General features: G+C 42.8%; 1 protein-coding gene across 4 annotated transcripts in view; it reads right to left on the bottom strand.

Annotated features, from left to right (window-relative positions):
- Positions 1 to 24,368, bottom strand: part of ABAT (4-aminobutyrate aminotransferase) — a 62,862-nt gene that overhangs the window by 24,726 nt on the left and 13,768 nt on the right. For 3 of the 4 annotated variants that reach the window (XM_069809909.1, XM_069809906.1, XM_069809908.1), the window contains exon 2: positions 10,351 to 10,479. In XM_069809909.1, the coding sequence (XP_069666010.1) occupies positions 10,351 to 10,420 (70 nt within the window). In that variant the 5' untranslated portion in view covers positions 10,421 to 10,479. Of the gene's footprint in view, positions 1 to 10,350; positions 10,480 to 20,065; positions 20,337 to 24,368 lie in introns of those variants that run through there. The other variant, XM_069809907.1, reaches the window with a different exon arrangement.

The following is a 24,368-nucleotide window of genomic DNA, read 5'->3' as shown; positions in this document are numbered from 1 at the left end:
ATAGTGACAGGTTTTCCTCTGATCCTGCCTCTGACCTTGCTGTTCTTTATCCACATGTGTAATTGGGGAATCATAATAAACTTGACATCTTAAGGAAACCAAAAGGCAAAAATCTCCTATGCTTCATCAGTAACAGGCTCTGCTTCCATTTCTGAAGTAACTGTTTCAAAATACAGGGTTTAGGCATACAGATGCTAAAATGATACAACACACCCCAATCCAGCAAAGTTCCAGAAAGGGAGACGCATGGGGAGGCCAGCACCCACGCACACAGAAAGCATCAGGGTGCAGCACTGCCGCTGGGAAGCCCCTCTTGCGCTTCCATCCATAACCACCTCTCACTGCCAGAGTTTTGTTTCAGAAAGGCAATAAAAATGTTTTTTGTTTGGAAACAACAGTTGTCAAATAAAACAAATATTTATCAAGGAGGTATACTATGGTATAATATGATACTGCTTGGCAGTGTTTTGAATACAGCCATTTGGCCAACAGTGATTCGAGAGTTTGCCTCAGTTTGTGTCAGCCCAAGTTGAGATGTCTCAAGCAAGCCTGATTTTGAGAAACTTTATCTGAAAAATTGCAGCCCTCTCTAACTGAACACTTAAATTCACTGCTCATTTTGCGAAAACTTAGTCTGCAAAGATGATTATTCTCCTCAGCTTTCATTCCAAGTCCTTATATCTGAGATGCGTCAGTGCCTCTCTGCAAAGCTATTAATAGGTTTCATTTCAGCAACACCACTTCATTTTTGTGTCATTTTGTTTAGCATTCATGAAAATTGGAGACAGCATGACAACTGCTCCACTGGAAAAAAAAAGCGCTACTGCGTATAAAAGATCAAAAGCTACACAATTCATGGCCAATAAAGCTGCAGATTTAGTAGACATACTATTAAGTCTAAAAGGGAAAGAGAGACCAAACTAACCCTTTTGTGCACCCTGCTCCTTCCCCGATGGAGATCACAGCAAACCAGTGGCAAACATTTCTCCTTCTCCTGTGTCCTCTTCTCTCCCTCCTCCCAGGCTCTAGGTGCTACTTGATATGATAATGAGGAAAGCACCGAGAGAGGCACAGAATATATAGGACATTTTGGTAGTCAGCAGTAACAGGAAAGATATGGCCCAGCAGCATACTGGGAATTGTTTGACACAGCTGCGAATTTAAGACAGGTGAACTGTAACCTGCATGCCTCCTCCTCCTCCTCCTCCTCCTCCTCCCCCCAGCCCTGCCTGGTGCTCTGCTGCCAGAGACCCTGTGCCGCCACGTCCCCTCCGTCCATCTCCCAGGGTCCTCCCATCCGGAGCAGCAGCTTACACAGGCACACTGCCTGCCTTAGTCTTTTTAATCGAGTTCTCATAAAAATGCACTTGTTCGGACAGTGACTAAAGATTTCCTCATCTGTTAACAACCAAGCCGCTCCTGCAAGCATGCAAGATGCCTGACTGCCAGGCTCTACAACAGAGACCAATAGTCAAAGATTTCCCAGCCATCACCTGCAAGGTGTGGATAACATTTTATCTCTTTCACTTCCCTAAAGGACAATCTGTTAAGTATTTCAATGGATGAGGATTCTAAACTAAACACAAATTTTATTATTTCTCTAAGAAAGTTCTGTTGTGGATATTGCAAAGGGCACAGCCTCCCCTATGAAAACACACATATTTACAGAGCCGTACAACAGGGAATTCATTTAGAGAATATTTTACCGTTGTCCTAACTTGTTTAACATCACAAGACAAGAGGAGGTTGCTTCCATCAGCCAGGCTGTGTAACATGCAAAGACCAAAATTGGTCAGCCTGCTTCATAGATCATCATCATCATCTTTTTGCAACTGTTTATGCCACAGCCTCTTTTGCATAGGTATGTTGAACTAGATATTTGCTAAGGGCACAGTTGAGCAATTAAAAGCAAACAGTACTTTGCTGTGCAGTGCTGCACTAATTCACACTGGCATAGCTTGTGTCCATCAACAGACAGGTTTTCATACACAGCAAAGATTGGTCAAGGGAAACTAAAACATACAGGTCTTCCCAGAAGAAGAGTTGATTTAAAGATCATTTTTATCAAATTAGTAATGTTGGTCAATTTGTGAGACTTTACATTTTTTAAACAACAGCTTCAGGAGCAGCTTATCCAAACCACTACCATTTTCAATAAGTCTCCAAACCAAAACCATCTAAAAAATGAGCAACACAAGTGACAGGTTTCCCTTCATTTGCTTGTTACCTCCTAAAGCATGCTACACGTCATCACGCTCTACAAGCAAGTGATTTCTAGGCTGATTCACTAATACAAATTTAATTTTACATACTTGTTTTCAGGAGCCCACAGAGTATCTCATTTTACTAACACCAGTATAATGGCAGCTATACCGATTTATTATTGATCCTTACACTTGTCAAAGAATTGTTCCACCACCTAGCTCAGGCAAACACTATGGTTCGAATTTGAAGGAACAGCTTGCCATAAATAAAGTGAAAATGCCCTGTGTTACCAGATCGTAGGATTTTGAAAAGTGTGTGTGGGGTTTCTTCCCCTTAGGTAGAGGATGAAGCATACAGGCTAGAACAAAACCCTCAAAAACCCAAACCCTCAAAATACTAAAAAAGCCTTTGATAGCAAAAGCTAAAACCAAAGTGGAGTTAATCTTCAAACTTTTTATTTTTTAATGAAGCTCTTCTCCCTTTGAGAGTATAACATAAATGATTGGCACAAACTCACAGAATTTCTAGCAAGGTCAACAGATTTATTCCAAATAGCCCACGTCACTACTCATCAGATATGCATACTTGTTCACAGGGTTGGTTAAAAATAAATGAAACAACCCAAATTTTAAGAACACAAAAACATGGTTACCCTGCTTCCCCTCTTTTAGCTCTTTTTTTTCTTCCCCTACTCTTATTCAAGTAAATTGGGACTCTGATCAGAAATTTCAATGACAGTCTAAATGGCCGGCTCCTGCGAAAAGCTCAGTCTCTGTGTGACTTGTATTGGCACACACAGGTTGTGCAAGTCACTGGCACTCAGATGAGGAGAGGTCTTTACATGTAAGAGCATCTTAACAGCAAGAAAACAAACTGTCTTACTGCCACATGGCTGAAGACTTTTGAAGCCTAATGCTACCTCAGTGCCCAGGGACCTGTCCAAACACTCATAAAATGAAACGAAAGGGAGCACAGCAGTTTTCACTCGCTACGGACTCGCGCTCTGCTTAACGCTGCAGAATTTAAGAGAGAGGTTTGCCACAGCACTGCTCACCGTCAGCCGGCCCGTTTCGTTACAGTCTCACAGGCTGCCTTTATCGAACGGGCAAAACTTGGAGCTCAGACGGCTCTCAAAAGGCACCGACGTCAGAGCCCTGGTGAAAGACGGTCTGGCCACCCCCTGCACGAAGACTCACCAGCCTTCTGGCATCCCTCGTGCTGGACGCTCTGCCACGCTTTGTCCTCCAGGCCCCCAGCACCCGCAGGGCACGGTGCTGCCTCCTGCTTCCAGGCGCACAGAGCGCAGCGCCGGGAGGCGGCTCTCTCTCCTGCAAAGGCTTTTCCAAGCACTTGGACACTGTGTGACAGACGGCCGCATCAATGCTTGCTTTGTTTTGCCTGGAAGAGGATTTCAGCCCAGAGACCGTGCTCTGTCTCTCTTGCTTCCCCCTACCCCAAGTATCAGCATCGCATTCTCCTCACGATGCAAGTAAATGCAAGTAAATCAGATCGCTCGCTGTAGTTTCATCCCCTACTAAACTACAGCGTGCTCTGCTCAGCTGGCATTTCTGGCTTGAAGGTACTCAATGTACTTTACAACTTAGCCCAAATTATTCCTGTTTGACTTTTTAATATCAGCTTACCCTGCAACAGAAACCCTGAAGTCACCCTGTAACTCAGGCTGCTCCACTTTGATACTTACGAGTTTAGACATTTGCACGTCAGGTCTTGGTTTTGAACACTGACTGTACTTTGCCTCTCCAAAGGGCAGTAGAGATGGGACAGATAAAAACTGAGATTCTCATTATGTCTGAGCAAGGTATTTTCAAGAATTAAGAATCCCTGGTGGCTGGTCCTTCAGTGAACTAACAGCATTACCTTTGTAATAAAAGATCTAGAATACAGAAAATGCCACAAAGGTCAAGTGAGAACAGTATTTCCCCAAATGGGGGAGCTGAAACCCTCCAACAAATCTCCACAGTGTGTATGTTTATTACGACTGCGTCACTGACGGACTGACAGCATATGCACATGATAACCTGTCACTGTTGATACTGATGTACCTGTACTGCTCTAACTCCTCCATGGAGGCAGCCTGATGCCTGTGTGGCTTTTTTATTTTAAAATTTCTTCAAAAGAAAAGATGGAAGCTCAACAAAAAAAATAATATTGGCCTAAACATCCTCACAGATTTATTTTTTTAAACAATATAATTTTATGTTAATATTCTTAAATTCGTACTGCACTATAACTTGTATGTACCTAGATGTTTCATTAAAGTTATGCTCTTGAGCCAATGGACCAAGTCAGTCCACTGACTTTCTGTTGAGGTCTATGATCAAACTGCAATAGAAAAAGGGTTTCTTGTGTTACGTTAGCTTAACTTAAGAACAGGACCAAATGACATGACCTCAGTTCTCATCTTAAAAGTGTATAGAGGTAATGGGCTACAGCAGAGTGTCTGTCTCTGAAGCAGCATTAGGAAAGCTCTTAAATTACATTTAGCTAATATGACCGAGAACAGCACCCTTTTTTCCTTGGTAAACAAAGCTGTCCCTTCACATCATGGCAAAAGTCAAAAAACATATGTACTATTAATGAACCTCAGCACATCAGCTGAACGATTTGCAGAGAATTTTCTACCCATGCCATTTAAAGAGGTTGGGTACGATAAGTTAAATTCTACTTTTGTTGCTTCTTGCAAAGAAGCTTCTTCTCAAAGCTCTATGCAACACACCTCGTCTTTCTAAACACTTGAGTAACATCAGCAAATTATCACATCCTTCCTTTTCATCTAACAGGATGTCAAAATTTGCTAGCAGACAGAAAAGCTCATTTTCCAACTTCTCTTTTCCATGCTACCCTCATCACTCACCAGGTGTCTCACTCAGCAATTTTTAACAAAGTACCACATTGCTATAGCAACATAATTAATATAAGTACATCCTTCTAACGTTTTGTGATGTTGGTATTCACAAACAGCACTACTGTTAGCAGGTCTCTGTGCTAAGGAGTGATCTCTGCTAGCAAGAGCTAGGCTCAACACAGGGCTAGAAAGAAAGTGCTTAAACCTCTGATATGTTTGACCACAAATAACACTCACATAAACACAGTTCCTGAGTGTACAACAACTGGATATTACCTGGGAGAAACTCCAGTGGAGGCACTGAAATTACATCAGTGTAATTAAGAGAAGGAGCTACTCCAAGGAAAAAAAAGAAAAGAAGATAAGTGAAAATAAATGCTGGCATACCAGATCTCTCAAATGCAAGCGTTTTGCTGTGAAAGAGTATAAAGTGAATGCTCTCCAGTCCCCAAGGAGGCACATTACATGTGCCATAGCACCGCAAGTGCAGAAACTCAATCTCCCTTGCATGCCTTTAACTTCCACTCCATCGTGTCTATCAAATCACCTTCCAGACAGAATTTTTAGAGCGTGGAGGCCCTGACAGCCAAAAGTAGGAGGACTGCGATTTCCCCCAAGTCCTCTTTTAGGTGCTGGAAGTAGAATCTGTTACTAACAGATCTTGAAACGAAATGGCAAAAGGCCAGCCTAGCTAGAGATGTTTGGAAAACGAACATCGCTATTGCATAATATTGTGAAAACTGAGCTTGCTATTTACAGAGTGCTTTACGCTCTAAGATCAGAAGCTCTTCCACATGAGATTGTCTGTGTTTCAGTACTCCCACATACACACTGGAGATTTTATTGGAACAGGATTCTCCAAAGACGAAGAAAAAATCCGATACCAAACAGGCCGTACAGAAGTGGAAGCTCCTGTAAGAAAGATAAGTACAGTTCCCCCTCCTGATCACAGCATAATCCCAAATCAACTCTTCAGCAGAGTTACAGGAGCGTCCAACTGCTGGTTTTCTTGTGATCTGAATCAGTCATAACACCCTTCCTCACTTGCAGCACAACCGACCAGAGTTAACAGCTATGGGAGCTCATCAGGACACCTCTAGAGATGAAGAGCCACAAGGAAGGCCCAGGTGGGAAAACACAGCCAGCATTGCCACAGCCACCCTTTGTGGCACAGAAAGAACAAGAAAATTAGGTAGGAACATCAAAGGCCTTACATTCATTCAAGCAACGGAGAACCTAAGTCCAAGCTTAGCCTTGTAGCAGAGCCTCCTTCCAACAACAGGTTTTAATACAAAGATTTTTATATATCTCAGCTTTTTGTGGGAACGTTTGGTCAGACTGAAAAGTAAAGGTTCCTCAGTCCAGCGGGAGATGTTGCACTCGAGAGCCACCAATGGCCAGTTCCCAGGGCATCAGCTGAAGGTGACCTCAAGTCCATGTTCTCTACAATGCAGGGAAGGGAATTGATCCTTGCTTCTCACACACATCCCTCACACATATCCAGGTTGTTCTCTCTGATTTCCTAGGGAAGCTCCTAATGTACAAACTGAACTAAAAAAAGTAGAAAGTCTTAGCAAGGATTAATACTGGAGACAAAAGTAGGACTGAGAGTAAATCTTTCTCATGGCTTTCCAGCCTCTTTCTGGTAACTGTGATGGGGACAAGTCAATAATTAATATGAACATCTCTCAAACTTTACTGCAGCACACCTGTGAGATAAAACATTATTGTCCTCTGTAGAGAGATAGAAAACAGACTGAGATAGGTGAGGTACAGCCTCAATTGTAGTTAGTCCACTTAGGGCACTGCAATAAAACTGCAGAGAATCTGGAGGAAAAAAACTGGACCTACAAGGAGAGACTGAAACAGTATTTAGACCAGTTGAGAAAAAATTATGAGGTCTCGGGGGATGTAATAGGTTTCAAATACATAAAAGGCTGCTGCAAAGAAATAATAAACATTCCAGCTTCCAGGTCCTTTGAGGGCAGGGCAAATAGTAAGGATCTGATATTTTTTCCTGTTTTGAAACTTAGGTTAAATATTAGAAAAAAGTTTTAAAGGTACGGTCAGTTCAGCAATACAACAGATTGCCTAGGGAAGCTGCAGAAGCTGCACTGCTAGGGGCCTTTAAGAACAGGTCAGCATCCTAGAAGGGGATGGGCATGGACTAAAAGAAATTGATGCTACCTTAAGGCAGAAGATTGACCTTTCGACATGCTGTGCAGTTCAAGATTCAAAGACAAATTCAACCCCTTAGGGTTATCAGTAGGAAACTGAACCTAGATCTCTGGAGTCCCAGCCTGTCCTCATAATTATGGTACTACCCTACCAGCTAACAACCAACTGCACCTTCATCTGCCTCCGAAGCATGGAAATGGAACAGCTTTCCTACTACATTGGCACAGCTGATAAAACCAGAGCTCGCAGAAGCAGAATAAGTATTTACGTTCAGACTATCAGTTGTGATCACCTTGCAGCACACCGGGCTGACAGTAGCAACAGAACTCAATTCAGGTAAGACACAACACCGAGGTACGTCGTCATTTCTCCAACATGAGTCGCCTCTCCCGGATTTGCCTGGCCATTACCATCCTGACAGCACTATGCATGAGTCTTTGTAAGAAGAGATTAGGCTACCTACTCAGTCTATTGTCATTCTTCTGCCACCCTTCAAATTGTAGTGAACTTTATCTTCAAGGCCAAACTATCAAGTAGATCAAATACATAGGGAAAATAAAACCATACCTGATTAATGCTTATCTTTAAGGAAGGTGTAAGGACTCCAAATACTTTCAGGGTTCACATTTTTTGGGAAGATGTAAGTTGCATATTACTTTCATATGTTTTGCTTAACTTTTGCATTTTGATGAACTTATATTATTTTCATTTTCCCTTTCTAGTTAGCTTGCCACAGACTAGCACTGTTAGTAATGAGAACACTACAAGCAGTGGTTAAGTAAAAAAAATTCTCCAACCAGATGCTTATCTCTTGTCCCAAGTTCCTTAAAAGATTGAGGGCCTAAAATCCATCTTAATTAGAATTAAACACTAGCCCCCACGTACAACTAGAGAAAAGGTTCCTAGAAATATTTTGATTCATATAAAGCTTAGTTACCTTTGTTCCCATGTATTTTACAACAGTGAATGTGCATGTAATTCTTTGCTGCAGCAAATGCAAACTTGCCAACATCCTTCCTTTCCACGTGCCCCTTTTTTGTCAGTAACCAGCTTATTTCATGCTCAGGGCCAGCACAATGCTAACTCCCACATTTGCTTTAAAAATCAGAAATAATCAAGGATGAAAAAAAATCTCTTTCTGTAAACAAATTTATCATAGATTCAAGCTGAACAGGATTATTGTGCTTAATGCACACACACAACTGAAACATGACAGCCCACAGACGTAGAGACTTCTACCAAGAGGCAATCTATTCTCTCTTCCTCTCCACCTCCATCCCCCCTTTGCAAACCCTGTCATTTCAGTACCCACAGAAAGAAATTAACAGACCAAATGGCACCACAGGATTTTTGTGGGAGTAATGTACAAGTCTCTTTTTTAGTCTGTAAAGCTCCGAACTTGAGTGCTCAAAAATACCTTGGAGGAAAGCACTCTGGAGCAGAGAGCTCCTGGATGTTGCCCTCAGCATTTCCCTAAAAGCCAGCAGAGACCGGCAGCACTGCAACCTTAGCTGGGACTCACCAGGAAAATGGCCTGAAGCTCTGATTTTTGCTACAAGTGTCAGTCTTCTGTCTATTCTGTCAGCCAGGAATGTTGCAGGCTAAAATACTGCCAGGATACTGCCAGTTTCTTCTAGTGAGGGGTTCTCCTCTTGCTCCATCTTTTCTAATCTCTGGACAGACACACGAAGCATTCAGTCCCAAAGGCCACAGGTCTGTTACACAACCTGCAGCCAGGACCCTCTATTCTTTGCTTCAATAGTTTAGCAGGTTTTCCCACTTACAAGTTTCCTGAAAGCAAGGATGGATTAACAGACCCTGGAGTTGCTTTCCTTTCTTGTTGAAGATCTACACCCCCTCACTGCAACGGTGAGAAAGGAAGAATGAGTTAGTGCATCTGCTCTCCAGTGACCTCAAGTATCTTGCACAACTGCAATATATTTGTCTTTGTGGTTGGGAAGCAGCATAGGAGCGGGCAAGACACTGGGAGGGACAGGGAGCATTAAGTGATACTGAGATGACAGATTAGCTCAAAGGACTGACAACTAACGAAGGCCTGGTTGCTGCAAGCACTTTCCATTGTCCACTATCGACCAAACGATCACTGCTCTTGCACAGTGCAGATAATCAGTGCGTCACTCCCATAAATAGAAGTGCATCCTGTACTGAAACACTGACCTAATACTTTTCCAATAGTTACAAGACCTGACTTTGTGTTCTTTAGCCAAAGGTCAGCTGCTCCCCAAAGTGTATTATTTAAAAGGAAATCAATCATGCTTAAGTTTCTGAGCAAATGGAAGCGTTCTGTGTTTGCCTGGCAGTGGCAGAAGGAGCACAATGGCACTGCAGAAGAAGGGCTGGAGGAGAAAAGAAACATTAATATTTACTCGGTCACAGAAGCCGTTCAGCCATACTGTATTCAGTATAACAGCACACAAAATGGATGGCAGATCTTAGATTCTACACTGCTTTGTCCAACAAAGCCAACAGAAATTTATTTTTTATATATATTTCACAGAGATTGCAGGTTTAATATAGACATACACAATGCCAAATTACAAGCTGGGGCCAAGCAAGAACTTGCCATTATACACTTAGGAGAAAGTAGTTTGATGCTGTTTGGTAGGTTTTTATTTCATACTAGAGCTAACTCCAAGCAGAAACACACATCCCCAGTGAGGGCCATCTCTTCATGTCACTCACACAAAACCTCTCCAAAGGGAAGACTGGCAGAGTCATGCTACATAGCACAAAGACAAAAAACAGTTGATTTTGATGGATGGTTGTTTCATCTCTGCACCACGTAGCATCAGAAAGTAAGAGCAGAGTTCCAAGGGCTGAAGAGCTTTGTTTCAGTTAGCATGTTTACAGTGCACATTATTAACTAAATGAGTTCTTGTTTGCAGAATAAAAAAGAACCCACAGCACCTTTGTGGGCCACTTCTGGACTACAACTGCATCATTATCTAAGATGCAGAACAACATATTCTTCAAGTTTTGAAAGATTCAACATCCAGTAGTGTTCAAACTGGAATTTTGTCCACTAGTGTAAAGTGAATGCTCACCAAATACAAAGCAAGAAAATACAAAAAACCACTTACCAAATACAAGCAGTCTAGAGTTTTGCTGCAGGCAACAGGTCAGCTGTCGACTAAGCAACATTGATGCCATTTTATCTTTTCTTTACTCAAAAAGACTCAATCTTGAGAGATTTCTTGCTGGCTGACGTTCTGAAAAAAAGAAAAGCATACACTTATTCATGTCCCTGTGGATGCAGCCACTATTACTGTGTCATTCGTTTCAATTTCCACTTTCACTAATTTAAATCCAAAGAAACTGAAAGCATGCTTTGATGGATTAATGCTGACATTCAGAGCAGTCTCAGGATTGAGACCCAAGGCTGATGCTAGGTCTTGTTGAGGCAAATGACTTCCAGGCTAAATCTGTACCTCACAGCTTTAGTGGGGCCACGGGGCAAAGATCATTACCTGTTTTCCCCTGCTCCTCTTCTCTACTTTCTCTATGTATGTGGACTACATTGAACTTTAAAAAAATTGTTTCCAGTCAGTCTCTCAAGCCAATCTGTTATTTTGATTCAACCTAAGTTTATGAGAAAAATCTCATCTAATACAAAAAGACAGCAAGACAGACGTTAGGAAAGAAAAGAAAAATCAATCCCCTGAAAAAACAATTAATCACATCTCTATGAATAGAGACTGTAATAGCTGGGATCGTTCAGCCTGAAGAAAGCTCAGGTTGCATCCCATCAATGTGTAATAAATACCTGACGGGAGGGAGTAAAGAAGGAGCCAGGGTCTTCTCAGTGGTGTCCAGTGACTGGGTAAGAGGCAATGAGCACAAAATGAAATACAGTAAGATCCATCTAAACATAGAAAAACTCTGGACAGATCACCCAGAGAGGGTGTGGAATCACCATACTTGGAGATATTCAAAACCCAACTGGACATGGACCTGAGCAGCCCGCTTTAGGTGGCCCTGCTTGAGCAGGACGGTTGGACCAGATGACCTCCAGGGGTCCCTTCCAACCTCAGCTATTCTCTGATTCTACCTCAGCTAGTTAAATATAAATGACCTTGTAAAGTCAAGTAGCATAAATGATAATATGACTCCTTTTTCACTCTGGATCACCTGTGCAGAAAGCCTGGCTGGAAGTCATAAACAGGTAAAACAGATCATTGAATTATTATCCAAGATACAGGTTAAATTCAAACTTTACGCTTAGAATTGTGGTACCCTCTGTTCTACGTAGAACACTAGAGGCCTTCTTTGCCTGTACAGAGACTACACTGGCATTTTTCACCTCACTGGATGTCCCTCCACCCTCAGCGGGTGTAGACCTCTAGTAGCAATGGACCAAGGCTTGCAGTCCAAATGAAATGTCATTATTACCTGTAAACCTCCTGGAAAGAACTCTATTTAACAAATATGCTCCGAGAATGGAGCTGATCTTCCAGCAGAAAGAGATCACAGCTTACTGCTTACATCATTTCTATGCCATCAATAAAATACGCAAATAGATGTTGGCGACTAGATGCAGGGAAGCATTTGATCTATTGCTACCATGATAGGAAGTATCTCTTACCCAAGACTAATATATCAGAAATTTAATTTCTGTATTGTCTTTAGCCAAAATACCATTTGCTTTCCTTCATTCTCGAGCTTTTTCAAAATTGGCAAAAGAAAACAAAAAACTCCTTGCCTACAGAGACCTACTAATTCACAGACTTATTAATACTTAGGTACAAAGAAAATTCCCTGTGCCTTCCCAGGCAATTGACGTAGCACTTAGTTTCACTTAGTTCGCTCTGAGTTCAATTTAAAATTCAAGGTATTTTGAAATCTGCCACAGTGAGAAAACACTTGCACAACATTTGTGTGCACACTGGAAAAAACTAGATTAAGGTAAGGTTTTGGGTCAGAAGTGTAAAGGGAACTAGTTAAATTTTTTCAGAAAAGAGTAACTTCACTTATAAGACAGGATTAATTTAATTTTCTTTTTTCAACCCTCAGGTTTTTTCTTTATTTGTGCTAACTTTTGCATAATCAATGCATAAAGAAATATCCCAATACCATAAATTTCTTATCGCAGGACCATCCTCTAACAAAAAACAAATGCAAGTCTAAGTCAGTGAGACTACCACTGTGGAAAAAAAGCTGTTAAAGGCTGAATCAGCCCAGCACCTCTCGCAATGATTAACCACCTTGATTGACGTCCTCTCTTCAAAGCTATTTATCTAGTCCGTACTTCTGCAATCTACAATTCCCTCCTTAAGTTTGCTCTGCAAAGTATTACTTTCTAAAAATCTCTAGGAGTCTGTTAAAAGCTAACATGAACATAGCTTTGCAGGAACAGACAAATGGAGCAGTGCAAACCTACCTATGGCAGAAGGCTAAAACAACCCACCAAGGTTTGCTTTGTCATTCTAATCTCCTTCAATCATCTCCCGTGGGTGTTTTGCTACCAGCTGACTAATCTACCTTCCCCACAATGATGAGATGCCTCTTCACATACAAATCAAACATACCTTCCAGTCACACTACATGGCTGTACCCACCAGTGTCCAGGTTTCCCTCTAGCGGTACCTACTCTTCCTTCCCTAGGTAAACCACTCCTACATCTTTGCTCCCAGAATGTTATTTTTGTCTTTTACTTACATCTACTGTTTATCTTAAGTCCTTTAATAGTTAAAATAAGTATTCATAAAAGGGTCAAAAATATATTTGGAAATGGTATTGGCTTTCTGAAATACTCATAGAAAAAAATTATTGCAAGAGGTTTAAAAATAAAGTAGCTTAGCCCTAATTTTCCTTGACAGTTGTTATATAAAATGTTTTACCATCTTCCAGTCCAGAGTCAGAATAAATCACGTAATATCAGACGTGAGTATAACTAAAATCAACTACTTCTCCATCTCCATTATGCACACATATTCTCACAGGAGATCAGCTGATGTGATTGGTATAGTTGTCTAAGCACATGTTATTTGCTTATCATAATAACCAATTGAAATTTGCCTCCATAATTCATCTCTTGATCAATTCCCACCAGCCTAGCTTGTTCTAGCACTGCAAGCAGCCATGGCACAGTTTGCAAGCCAGCAGAAATTAGCTCTCATGCACGTGTCAAAACTGCAGCAAAGCCACGCTCCATCACCGCTGCTGCTTTGGAGCAACTGCGTACAGTTTCAGATTCTTTAAAATCTAGGCAAAATACATCCACCAATTTCAGATATCAGACTGTAAAGGGGATATGAAGGACAATGTTTGGATTAGATTTGTGATTAAACGCTAGCTACCTTAGACCTCAAAGAAATGAGACTCTTCCAGAAAAAGAGATTCATAAAAGTCTTCTCTAAATATTTTTCCTCTAATGGCAACTGCCTGAGCTGGAGAAGGCCATCATTACAGATGACTGTACAAAACAGCTATTCCGAAATGAATGTTCAATGCATCAATTTTGCAGATATATTTGCAAATATATTTGCATATATTTTTGTATGGAATTCTGCATTACATAAACACATGCATTGGCAAATACAGCTTAAGTCAGTCACAAGAAAAATTATTTTCAAAGCAGAAGCTCAGTACAGTTTATGGAGCACATGAAACATAAGGATACGTGGACTTTTTAAATGCACGCTGTGAAATTGGTTGTATTTTTTTAAACGGCAGCTCTTAAAATTCTGTACTGAGTGATTATTTCTGACAGGCAAAATTAGTTACTAGGAACGACAACAGTCATTCAGTGCAGCAGCAGAAACCTATTGTGAACTATAAAGACACATTGTTTCTGTAAGCTAACAAGATTATGTTTCTTAGGTGGAACCCCTGGAAAAATAAAAAAAAATTAGAGAGGGACCCCAGCATTCAGGGGCACTCGATCCCGATACAGGAGTGAAAATATACAAACTAGGAGTTCATACAGCATTCTCGCTTGCTAGCAGAGAAGCTAATGCAGCATGACATCTGGGTTTCAGGCTGCAGCTTGCAAAAACCTGCCTCTGAAAGCATCCTCGGGATAGATGCAAAGGTAAGAGGTGAAACAGAGACACTGCAAGACTCAGACGAAGAGTCAGCACTGCAGATTTGCATCTCTTTCTTGCAATTCATGCGAGAGACACAGAAGCCTGTTTTAAATTCATGGGGGCACATTCATCTGTCCTTCAGCAGCTCCAAACCCATTTAACCAGGAACAATTAAGTGGTTTAGAAACAGCAGCACAAGCTGCGCACGGCAATTACTCCACAAGTCTTCACAATATGTATTTGGGGAGCAGGACATAAAGGCAAATTCATTCCTTTCTTGCTGTATTCCTTTGCTTGACTTTTCTGTGATGCACAGCAGCCAGGGGATTGTCATGCTACACGTTAACTGTGAAGTTTAAAACATCTCAAACTATCTTTTAGTCCTGTTTGCTCGGATCCCTCCTGATATGAAAACAGCACGAGGCTCGTTGGCTTCGTGCGCAGTGCAGGGTCTGCTGGGGGGCGCAGGGGCGGCAGCCCAAGGCCCTGAAGCTCTGCCAGCCCGCGGGCAGATGTGCCCCCTCTCTGTGGGGACCCCACAGGCAGCACCCGCATGACGCCTGAAAGCAAAACCCCCCTTTCGACACCCCCAGCCTGCCCTGGCATCCTGGAGGTGAGCTGGTACGGACGGTTTGCAAGGAGGGTGTTTCTCAAAGAGGCGAGAAGGCTCTTCAGTTCACAGCTCAGCATGCTTTGTTTGACACCGTATTTTCCGCATATGTTTTTAACAGTGGAAGAAACTGCAAACTGGGAGACCAAGTCAGCTGTGGTTGCTGTGACTGAAACAAAAGAACAATGTTGGAAAGCCTGGCAGTACTCAGGTAGCCATGCTGGAAGTGGGAATACACTGCAAAGCTGGTTTTCTTTTGGAATTAGAAGTTAATTTCCTTGGCTTTACAGGGTAGTGAGTTCAACTACTGTTACAAAGATCCACAATGCGGTAACGCATTAGTGGTCCAGTTTTTTGTGTTGTTTATCCTCCATGAGCTCTTGTTTCTCCTTTTCTAACCTCCACAATGCTCCCATACTTGCACATCAGTGCTCTTCAAACAGCTTTTCTGGAAGAGAATCAGACTGGAATATATCAGTGGCAAGCTGGAAAGAGTTTGGATAGTGAGGCCAGGACATGGGCACTAAGAAGAGGGAGTCACAGATCTCATCACATAAGCAGTGCCAGCCGTACAGTAAGTCAGAGATGAGATAAGTAGTTCTGAAAGAGAGGAAAGATAAAACGGCTGCCAAAACCAGAGCTAGATGGGACTGCAGCTTCTGAGCTGAATAGAGACAAGCTTTCCAGCCTCATTCATGCTTCCCAAGCCCTATCATCTCTTACTCTGCAATAGCGTGACAAGTTATAATGAAAAACCTTAACCAGTCCTACATTCTGCACCCCATGAACTCCTGAAATCCCTTATTATGCTTTTTTTACTACTGTCATCAACTGCTGGCAGATAGTGTTCTGTGCCTCGGCCTCACAAAACAGAGAGTTGAAGGGCCCTGTCTTAAAAAAAACCAGTGAAAACCCAAGGCTATTTGTTAAAGGGGGGCAAGTGTCCTGGTTTGCAGTGTTCATGAACAAACATCTTTCATGACTTCGGTGATGCAGCTCAAGTATTTTACTTCTAAAAACAGCTCAAGGAGATCCCAGAGTCTGGAATATCCCCACAATTCACAAAGAAATCTAAGTATGGGTGAGGTGGAAGACAGTTGAGTCTGTCGTCCATTAAACATAATCATGTCCTTCCTTAGTCTGCATTTGAGGTAGAATGGGTCAACCCAATGTCATCGCAGTATCTACGTAAAAAGATTCAATGTATACATTGAACAGCACTTGCTGTTTGAAAATGCACTGCAATCATTAAGTACCAACCCATGCTCCTCTGGGGAGATGGGGAATGTCCACATCCAATACATCAAAGCAGGAAAAAACTGAATCACTTAACTAGTTGTTATTGACAGAGCGCAGGGTGACAATAGAAATCCTGACTTACTGCTTTAGGCACTTAAATGTAGTAAACAACAAAGTAAATAAAGAAGCCTGCCAGCATGTTGATGTATTTAACTGCAATTCACTTGGTCCCAGAAGCAGAGTTAAAAGTTCATATATAGTCTATGTAGTTATGAAAGCCTGACTGCACACAACGAAATACAACAGGTCCTTTTACTTCAACAGGTTTTTTTCAAAGGTATAGTTCTGAAAAAAAATTGAATTAGCTCACAACAGCATTTGCAAGAGAAGTCTGTTAGAGTAACGCCAACAATTTCTAGCGATAGCTAGAGTAAGGCTGTCTTAAATCATCACTGGAATAGGAAAGTCCTGTTAATAAGTAGTTGCAAGAAAATGTATATCTGGTGTTCATATAAGGCTGGCATTAGGTTTTCCATCCAGCATCTATACAAACCCAGCACAAAACAGAGCTGAAACCCTCGACTTCAGGAAGAACAGTACCTAGCACCATCCTCATGAGAAGGCACAGAAAAGGGAAACAAGCTGCTCCTCATCCAACTTGCTCAGCTAAAGGCCACAACCTCATACTTCAAAAGCAAAGGTGGTTTACAGGCACCCCACAACATATCAAAGGCCACATACAAGGATCACTACAGTGACCGAGACACTCCGAGGAAGAGGTCTGCTGGGTCTACGGGACCACCCACACATTACAAAGAGACCCCTGCGCACTCTGAAGCTCAACACGTATCTGGTGCAATTTCACAGGCAGCAGCCAAAAAAGTCAGTGCAAAGAGTGACTCTCACCAACGAATGGTGAGTTTGTTCTTGGAGAGCACAGCTCACCAAGGCACTTCACAGAATCAGACTGGTCTGGGTTGGAAGGGACCTTAAATATCATCTAGTTCCAACCCCCCTGTCATGGGCAGGGACACCTTCCACTAGACCAGGTTGCTCAAATCCCCATCCAACCTGGCCTTGAACACCTCCTGGGATGGAGCACCCACAACCTCTCTAGGCAACCTGTTCCAGTGCCTCACCACCCTCACAATAAGGAACTTCTTCCTTACACCTAATCTAAATCTACCCTCTTCCAGCTTAGAGCCATTACCCCTTGTCCTACCACTACATGCCCTTATAAAAAGTCCCTCTCCTAAAGGCCCCCTTTAGGTACTGGCAGGCTTCTGCAAGGTCTCCCTGGAACTTTCTCTTCTCCAGGCTGAACAACCCCAACTCTCTCAGCCTGTCTTCACAGGAGAGGTGCTCTAGCCCTCTGATCATCTTTGTGGCCCTCTCCTGGACCTGCTCCAACAGGTCCATGTCCTTCTTGTGCTGGGGGCCCCGGAGCTGACTGCAGTACTGCAGGTGGGGTCTCACAAGAGCGGAGTAGAGGGGGACAATCACCTCCCTCGACTTGCTGGCCGTGCTTCCTGGGATGCAGCCCGGGATACGGTTGGCTTTCTGGGCTGTGAGCACACACTGCTGGCTCACATTCAGTTTTTCATCTGCTAATACCCTCCGAGTCCTTCTCCGCAGGGCTGCTCTCAATCCACTCATCGCCCAGCCTGTATTTGTGCTTGGGATTGCCTCGACTCACGTGCAGGACCTTGCACTTGGCCTTGTTGAACTTCATGGGATTCACACGGCCCCACCTCTCAAGCCTGTCAAGGTCCCTCTGGATGGCATCCCTTCCCTCCAGCACGTCGACTGCACCACACAGCTTGGTGTTGTTGGCAACTTGCTGAAGGTGCACTCAGTCCCACTGTCCGTGTCGCTGACAAAGACGTCAAACAGCGCCGGTCCCAATACTGACCCCTGAAGAACGCCAAGCAACACTGACAACCAAACAAGTGACAGTGATCTGCAAATGGAAACATGTATCTACCACCAAAATGGATTTTGCCAGAAAACACTTCACAAGCTGACAGTTGCTTTTGCTGTTTATGCCTCTAATAACTGTAATGGCTTTGTGTAGAACAGGATGTAATTGGAAACTCCATGATTGTACTTAAGTTGTCAAGGACACAGTTGTCATAGTTACAAGTAAGGCTCAAGTGTCTGTTATTCATGTTGCTTATTTATTTATTGACACCAACAGGATCAAACATTCCCACTACTGTTCAGAAGAATAGAAATGGGGAGACTGGTTTTTGCCTTCAAGTCTTGACAAAACAGTAAATATTGCACACAACTGTATAAGTCTTCCCTAATAAACTGGCTTTTTTGCACAGCTACCTTATCTCACTCCAACATTCAGCTGGCATTCAAGTCAGTCTGTTCTGAAAACTGCAGCAAAAGACCAAAGCAAGATGCAACGCACAAGACAAAGACCTCACGTCCATAGCTTGGAAGTACTGTACAGTACCCATCATGACATGGCAATACCTACCTGCCTAATGAGGCCAACAACCAGGTCAGAGCTGAACCAGCAGTGAAGCTAGAACAGAAAGCTTCAGTCCTCCCATCAGGTTTTAAAACTCATCTACAGTCAGAAGTGTCATTACACTCATGTGTCCAGGTTGTCCTTCTTAGATGTCCTCCAAGCAGGGTTTGGTGGTTGGGTATGAATACATCTTTTTTTCTTTTCTTTTTTTTTTTACTTTAAAAAAAGAAAATGTTTCTGCCCTTGTCTGTTTTCCCTCTCTCCAACAAGTACTGGACCAAGAAAAGACTCCTGGTCCATAATCCAATGAATAAGAACAGGTGGGAATGTTGTGATTATGGCACACTAGGATTCAAGTGACCCACTAAACTTTTCAGCAGCTCATTTTTGATTCAAGAACTACTGGAACAGCTAAGCTGGGATAAGATCTGCCTACACCGTCCCTGTGAAAGAAATACATTGTCTCAGGGAGAAAAAAAAAAAAAAAAAAAAAGGGATTGAAAAAGCATGTTAGAAATTGGGCACGTTCCAGATCCACACCTAAAAATACCTCCATAAATGGCATAACTGTACACAAATGTTGGTAAAAAACAAGCACAACTAAACTATTAGCTGAAAAAATTTAATTTTTTCTTATTTTGTCATTCCTTAATAGCTCCCACCAAAAAAACCTGCACTTTGATATTTCAGTGAACTTTAGTAGTGAGCTACACATAAGAACCTCTCTTCAAGTCTGCATATTTTGAATCCATTACTTTAAATGAAGATGGCAACAACATATCCAAATCGTGCCTGTTAATTTCCATACATTCCCCACACCAAATCAGTTCAGCTCTCAAAGGGTTAAACACTTAAATTATGGCACAGCCGTGCTTTTCAGATTAGTTGCTCCACAAGCGTTCTGTAGTTTTGGAAAAATTAAAGTATTGCACAATACCCTCAAGTGGAGCTTCGTCTAAGGAAATTCAGTTATATTCCTTGTAAGATTTTATTCCTCAGCATCCTACCACTGCCTCCTCAGAGGTCATGAAAATAGATAAATAGCATCAAATAAAATGTACTGTAAAAGCACAATTTATTCTTCTGCTTCCTGAAGTCATAAAATAGCTCATTTGGAGGCAGCCTGCACCAAACCAAGGGAAACATCTTACAACGGGAGCGAGTGCTCTGGTTTCTCAAGGTGACCCCCATTTCAGCTGAGGACACAGAAAAGCAGACGCATGCAGGATATTTCTTTTACAAGGCGTCCAGCAAACAAACCAGGGAACAGCTAACCACACATATCCACGACAGGGACATTTTAACATCACACACGCCTGCACATACATAGAGACATACGTTCACCTCTGAACAGAAAGCACGGGAGCACAGCCCTTGCAGGCTAAGCCGGAGTCCGTGCTAACCCCCACCGCACGCAGGCACAAGGGAAAGGCACTTACATGACCTGATGAAAACTCCCTGCAGCCAGCTCGCCAGTTGAAAACGCTGCTCCCTCCTTCACTTCAGAGTCGGCTGCTGTCGGCTGCATTTGTGAGAAATGCCATTGCTGTCAGCTCCCTCCAGCAGCCGCTCGCGACTGCCAGCAGCGAGGACAGGCATCACCCAGAGGAAACCCCGAGCTGCGACCCTGCAGCTTAGCTGGGGGAATGCCCCAGTTAATGAAAGTTAATGAAACCAGCTCCTGCAAGCTATGCCCCGTGCTCGGCCAAACCCAGTGGAGAGTAACACCCAACAGATCATCTGGTTCTGCCTGTTGCTACTCCGGTACCTCTGGCATGGGGGTGCAGCCCATCAGCTCGGACCCCTGGGAGTCTGACTTCACCTGAATGCCTTCTCAGAAGGTTTCTGAAAACAAATTCCTGAGATGCACAGCCAGACTGTATTAACGTTTGAAACGGCCCCTTAGTTTTCAAGAATTGTGGAAGCTGGAGAACAGGTTTTGTCCTTAAAACCCTTGATTTTACTCTGGTTTGCAAATATCCCAGGCATACAACCATCATAAAATAACCTCGGTTTGGTTCAGTTCCTTCAGGTCACGCACAGACGCAGGCAGTACAACAGCCAGCACGCATCCTACCACCACCTCCTGCGCACTGCTCGAGATGGGGAATGGGAGAGACGCGAATATGCAAAGAGAATAAGAGCAGCATCCCTTCAGGCCCGTGGACGCAGGGAAAGCAAGCACAGGGTGCCATCGCGGAGGCAGGGATGCCATCGCCAGGTTGCCATGGTGCTGGGGGGGCAAGAGGGAAGATGCGCCAGAGCACAGGAAAAGGCTGAGCCGCTTCAGATTTAAATCCCTGTGACAGCGATTCGGCCGAGCCACTGCACGGTTGCTGTGGCAACCGACAAGTGAAAAAAATCACAGAGGAAATCTGTAATTATCACAAGCGAGATGGTGACTTACCCACTTCGGTAATCAGAGCATTAAAATGACTCAAGCAGAGGAGGGGGTGCTCCATGCCCCCCAACAGGCAGGGCGGCACTGCAGCAGGGAGCCAGGGCTGGATCCTAGCTGTGGGACCTGCCTTACGGTCTATCTCCCACAGGCTCCAGCTGCGGGATGCGACATGTTGGCAGGACGCTTTCCTAAGCGCAGGGTTTGAAGCCTGCCCGAGGGGCTGCGACCGAAGCACCCGCACCCACGTGCTGCAAGGAGGGAGGCGAGGGAGCAGCCTGGTCCTCGGGGAACCAGCGTGAGCCCCAGACTTGTGCTGCCGTGGTTCAGCACAAGCACGGTGCAGCACGAAGAAAAGCCTAAGACAGCAGATGGAAGGACAGATATCGGAAGGAAGCGGCAAAGATAGAACATGCAATGCTTACGGGAAGCGGCTAAGGTCCCTGGCAATTTAGCGACTCCAGTTTGTGCTGCTGTTACAGCACCACGCTTTCTTCTTCCACCTTCTCTCAGTGCGACAACAGCAGCAGAATTTATTCGGTTGGGGTGGATGTTGTGATGATTACCATGCTAATACAGGAACAACGAGGGACAGAAAGTCATTCGGGTAGACCAAACACACTCTGCAGTCTCTCTCCATTGTAACATTGTCCTGACACAGATAATTTACACACCAACAGATGCGATGCCAGCATCCACACAACCAATTCATATCCATTGCAGCAGTACATGTTTTAAAGTCACCATGTTGTTCTCCAGAGCTCTTCAACACGAAATGGACAATTGATCACCATCCAGACAAACTGCTAACAAAAATGCCATTAACACCAATACGGAGGGGAATCAGACATGGCTAACCCTGTTTCAGCTCCCTTCTCCTTCACCTTAAGACTGTGGCCTGGGATCCTCTGTGAGTACTAGCCCCTGTCGAGAAAGGAGCCCAGCCTGCAGTTGTTTATAGGACACATACCATACTACTCCGAAGTAACAAGCTGTTGATTGCATCCAAATTTAAGACTGAAGCTGATCCCTCACCTTCTTCATAATTTAAAATCTGTTATTAATTACATACACAGACTGTAAATGACATTTTTAAACTGGCCTGTACTGGTTGATAGACAGTAAAAAAAACTCCTGACTTTAAATTGAACTTGTTAACTAGCTAATCTACCACAGAAAGTGCAATAATCCTATTCAGAAATATGGTTAGCGCAGGGACACATCAAAGTAGAGGGGGAAGGACTGAGAAAAGTTGTACGTATTTACACTCGCCACATAAAACATTGGATTCAAAGGCAATGCTTTGTATCAGCGATTTATTACTACACTCATTCAGTGAATAATCAGGATTACAGCTCCTAAGGGTGCACTGTGTGGAGATCGAGGTATGACAAAGAAATTCTTGTGCCTCTGCTGAGTGCTACCTTAACATGATGCAAGACTAAACTCATTTAACAAAATTATCTTGGATGAAAAGTATTTCTTATTGTGAAATGCTACAGTAGTGCTAACAAGTTATATGACAACATCAACTAGAGAGTCCAGTCAGCATCATGCCCCATCATGCTAAGCTGTGTCGTGTCCAACTGCTTGGAAACTCATCCAAAGAGAGAGTAATTCAGTAGCAGACTTTTATTTGTAGTGGATTTTTGTTTTAACCCTTGCATCAAATGGTCTCTCATTGGAAAGGACATCGCCAACCACCCACAATAAGCATACAATTGGCACTGATATGCAGTTTTCCAAAGACGACTTGTTATACAATCTTTCACTGTTAGAAAATAATCTCCTGCTTTAGCAGAATCAAAAGCATGTCTTTCCACTGTTAGAAATATTTTTATATATCAATACTACATACATTCTGAAATATATTATGATGATACAAGGCAAAATGGGGATCAGATTCCGGCCAGGCTGGTCCATAAGACCAAGCAAAAGCAGAAGATTAGTATAAAGGATATTTTGTTTTTATGGAAGATATTGGAAGGTTTAACTGTGTTATCAGCTGCAGGATTTCACTGCAAATGATGGCAAATTCCTCCAGAAGCAAATCTATAGCCCTCCTTAATCCCTGCTTCACACTCGAGAAAGCATCTGCTACAATTTGTTAGGAAAACCAAAGCATTTCAAACAACACACAGCTACTGTACTTGAGAAAAATTCAGTATCCAGAAATAGCAGCTCAAGGGTAGAGACAAGATGTCAAAATCCTAAACGTCATATACACCTGCAAGAAACAGGAACAGAACACATTAGTATCACAAAGCAGAGGGCAAGACACACTAAGATACTCAGCACCAAGTCCTAGTCCTCCTTCAAAAAACAGAGTTGCCACAAGACTAAAAAGGAGGGTCTCAGGAACCCAAACTTGCATGAAAAGGAAAAGCAACACCCCTCTTAAGGGCTTGCCATGTTCAGAGAAGGAATAAAGCACTAACTGGAATGTCAAATCAACTTCTAGTTACTGTGAACAGTAACAGTAATTACTAGGTTCACTTTAAAATATATATATATAAAAAAAAAAATCTTTCAATGCAGTTGGAAGAAAACATAAAGTAGGACTGTATAAATGATGACCCCAAGGTAATTATAAAAATCTGAGCAAACGATTTGCAGACAGAAGGATAAGAATCTTATTTGGACAAAGAAGATTATCATGAAGGGCAAACCAGACAATAAAAGGAAAAACTAGCATTGCTTAGCTTTGCAGGAAACCTAACACGCTGCAGCTTTTCCAACCTGTGGCTAGTCAGAAGACTGCTTCCTACCCTAGCACATTCAATAACATTACACTAAGTGTACAGAGGTAGTTTTTCTTCTCCGAAAGAAGTAAAAAGCTTCATGAACAGAGTGGAATTCACCGCAATCAGTATCACTAACATCCAGGGATTTCTTTTGGTGGGCAGGTGCCGAGTTTAAAGAAGTCAGAGGTTGTATGTGTGCAAGGGCATACCTGAACTGCACCTGCATTACTTACAAATCAGTAACTGGTATAACTGACACAGGGGGAGAGTAGGATCACACCCCTCTGTTCTTCAGATGCCACCTACTTTAATTCCCATTAAACTCGAGAACTTCACATTTGGAAGGAGGAGAAGGAAAGGGATATAGGAATTAAGCACAATTACTATGAATTTCTACTATTCAAAAGTCCATTATTGCCTGTTTATTCAGGCAATAGGTTACAAAGAACAGCAATTGTGCAGTTTTCAAAACAGTTTAGGGAACATAGATAGGTACACAGCATTAATCAATAGACTCTGTGGCTAAATTCCCTAGTATGTTTTGAAAATTATTTTTGGGCTCCAGATGGACAAAGAAATTATTGCCAATCTGATTCAGCA

The sequence above is a fragment of the Haliaeetus albicilla genome, chromosome 22, assembly GCF_947461875.1.
Source record: "Haliaeetus albicilla chromosome 22, bHalAlb1.1, whole genome shotgun sequence".
NCBI classification, from domain to species: Eukaryota; Metazoa; Chordata; class Aves; order Accipitriformes; family Accipitridae; genus Haliaeetus; species Haliaeetus albicilla.
Note: the sequence above shows the minus strand (reverse complement) of the source record. Positions and strands in the feature narration are given on the sequence as shown.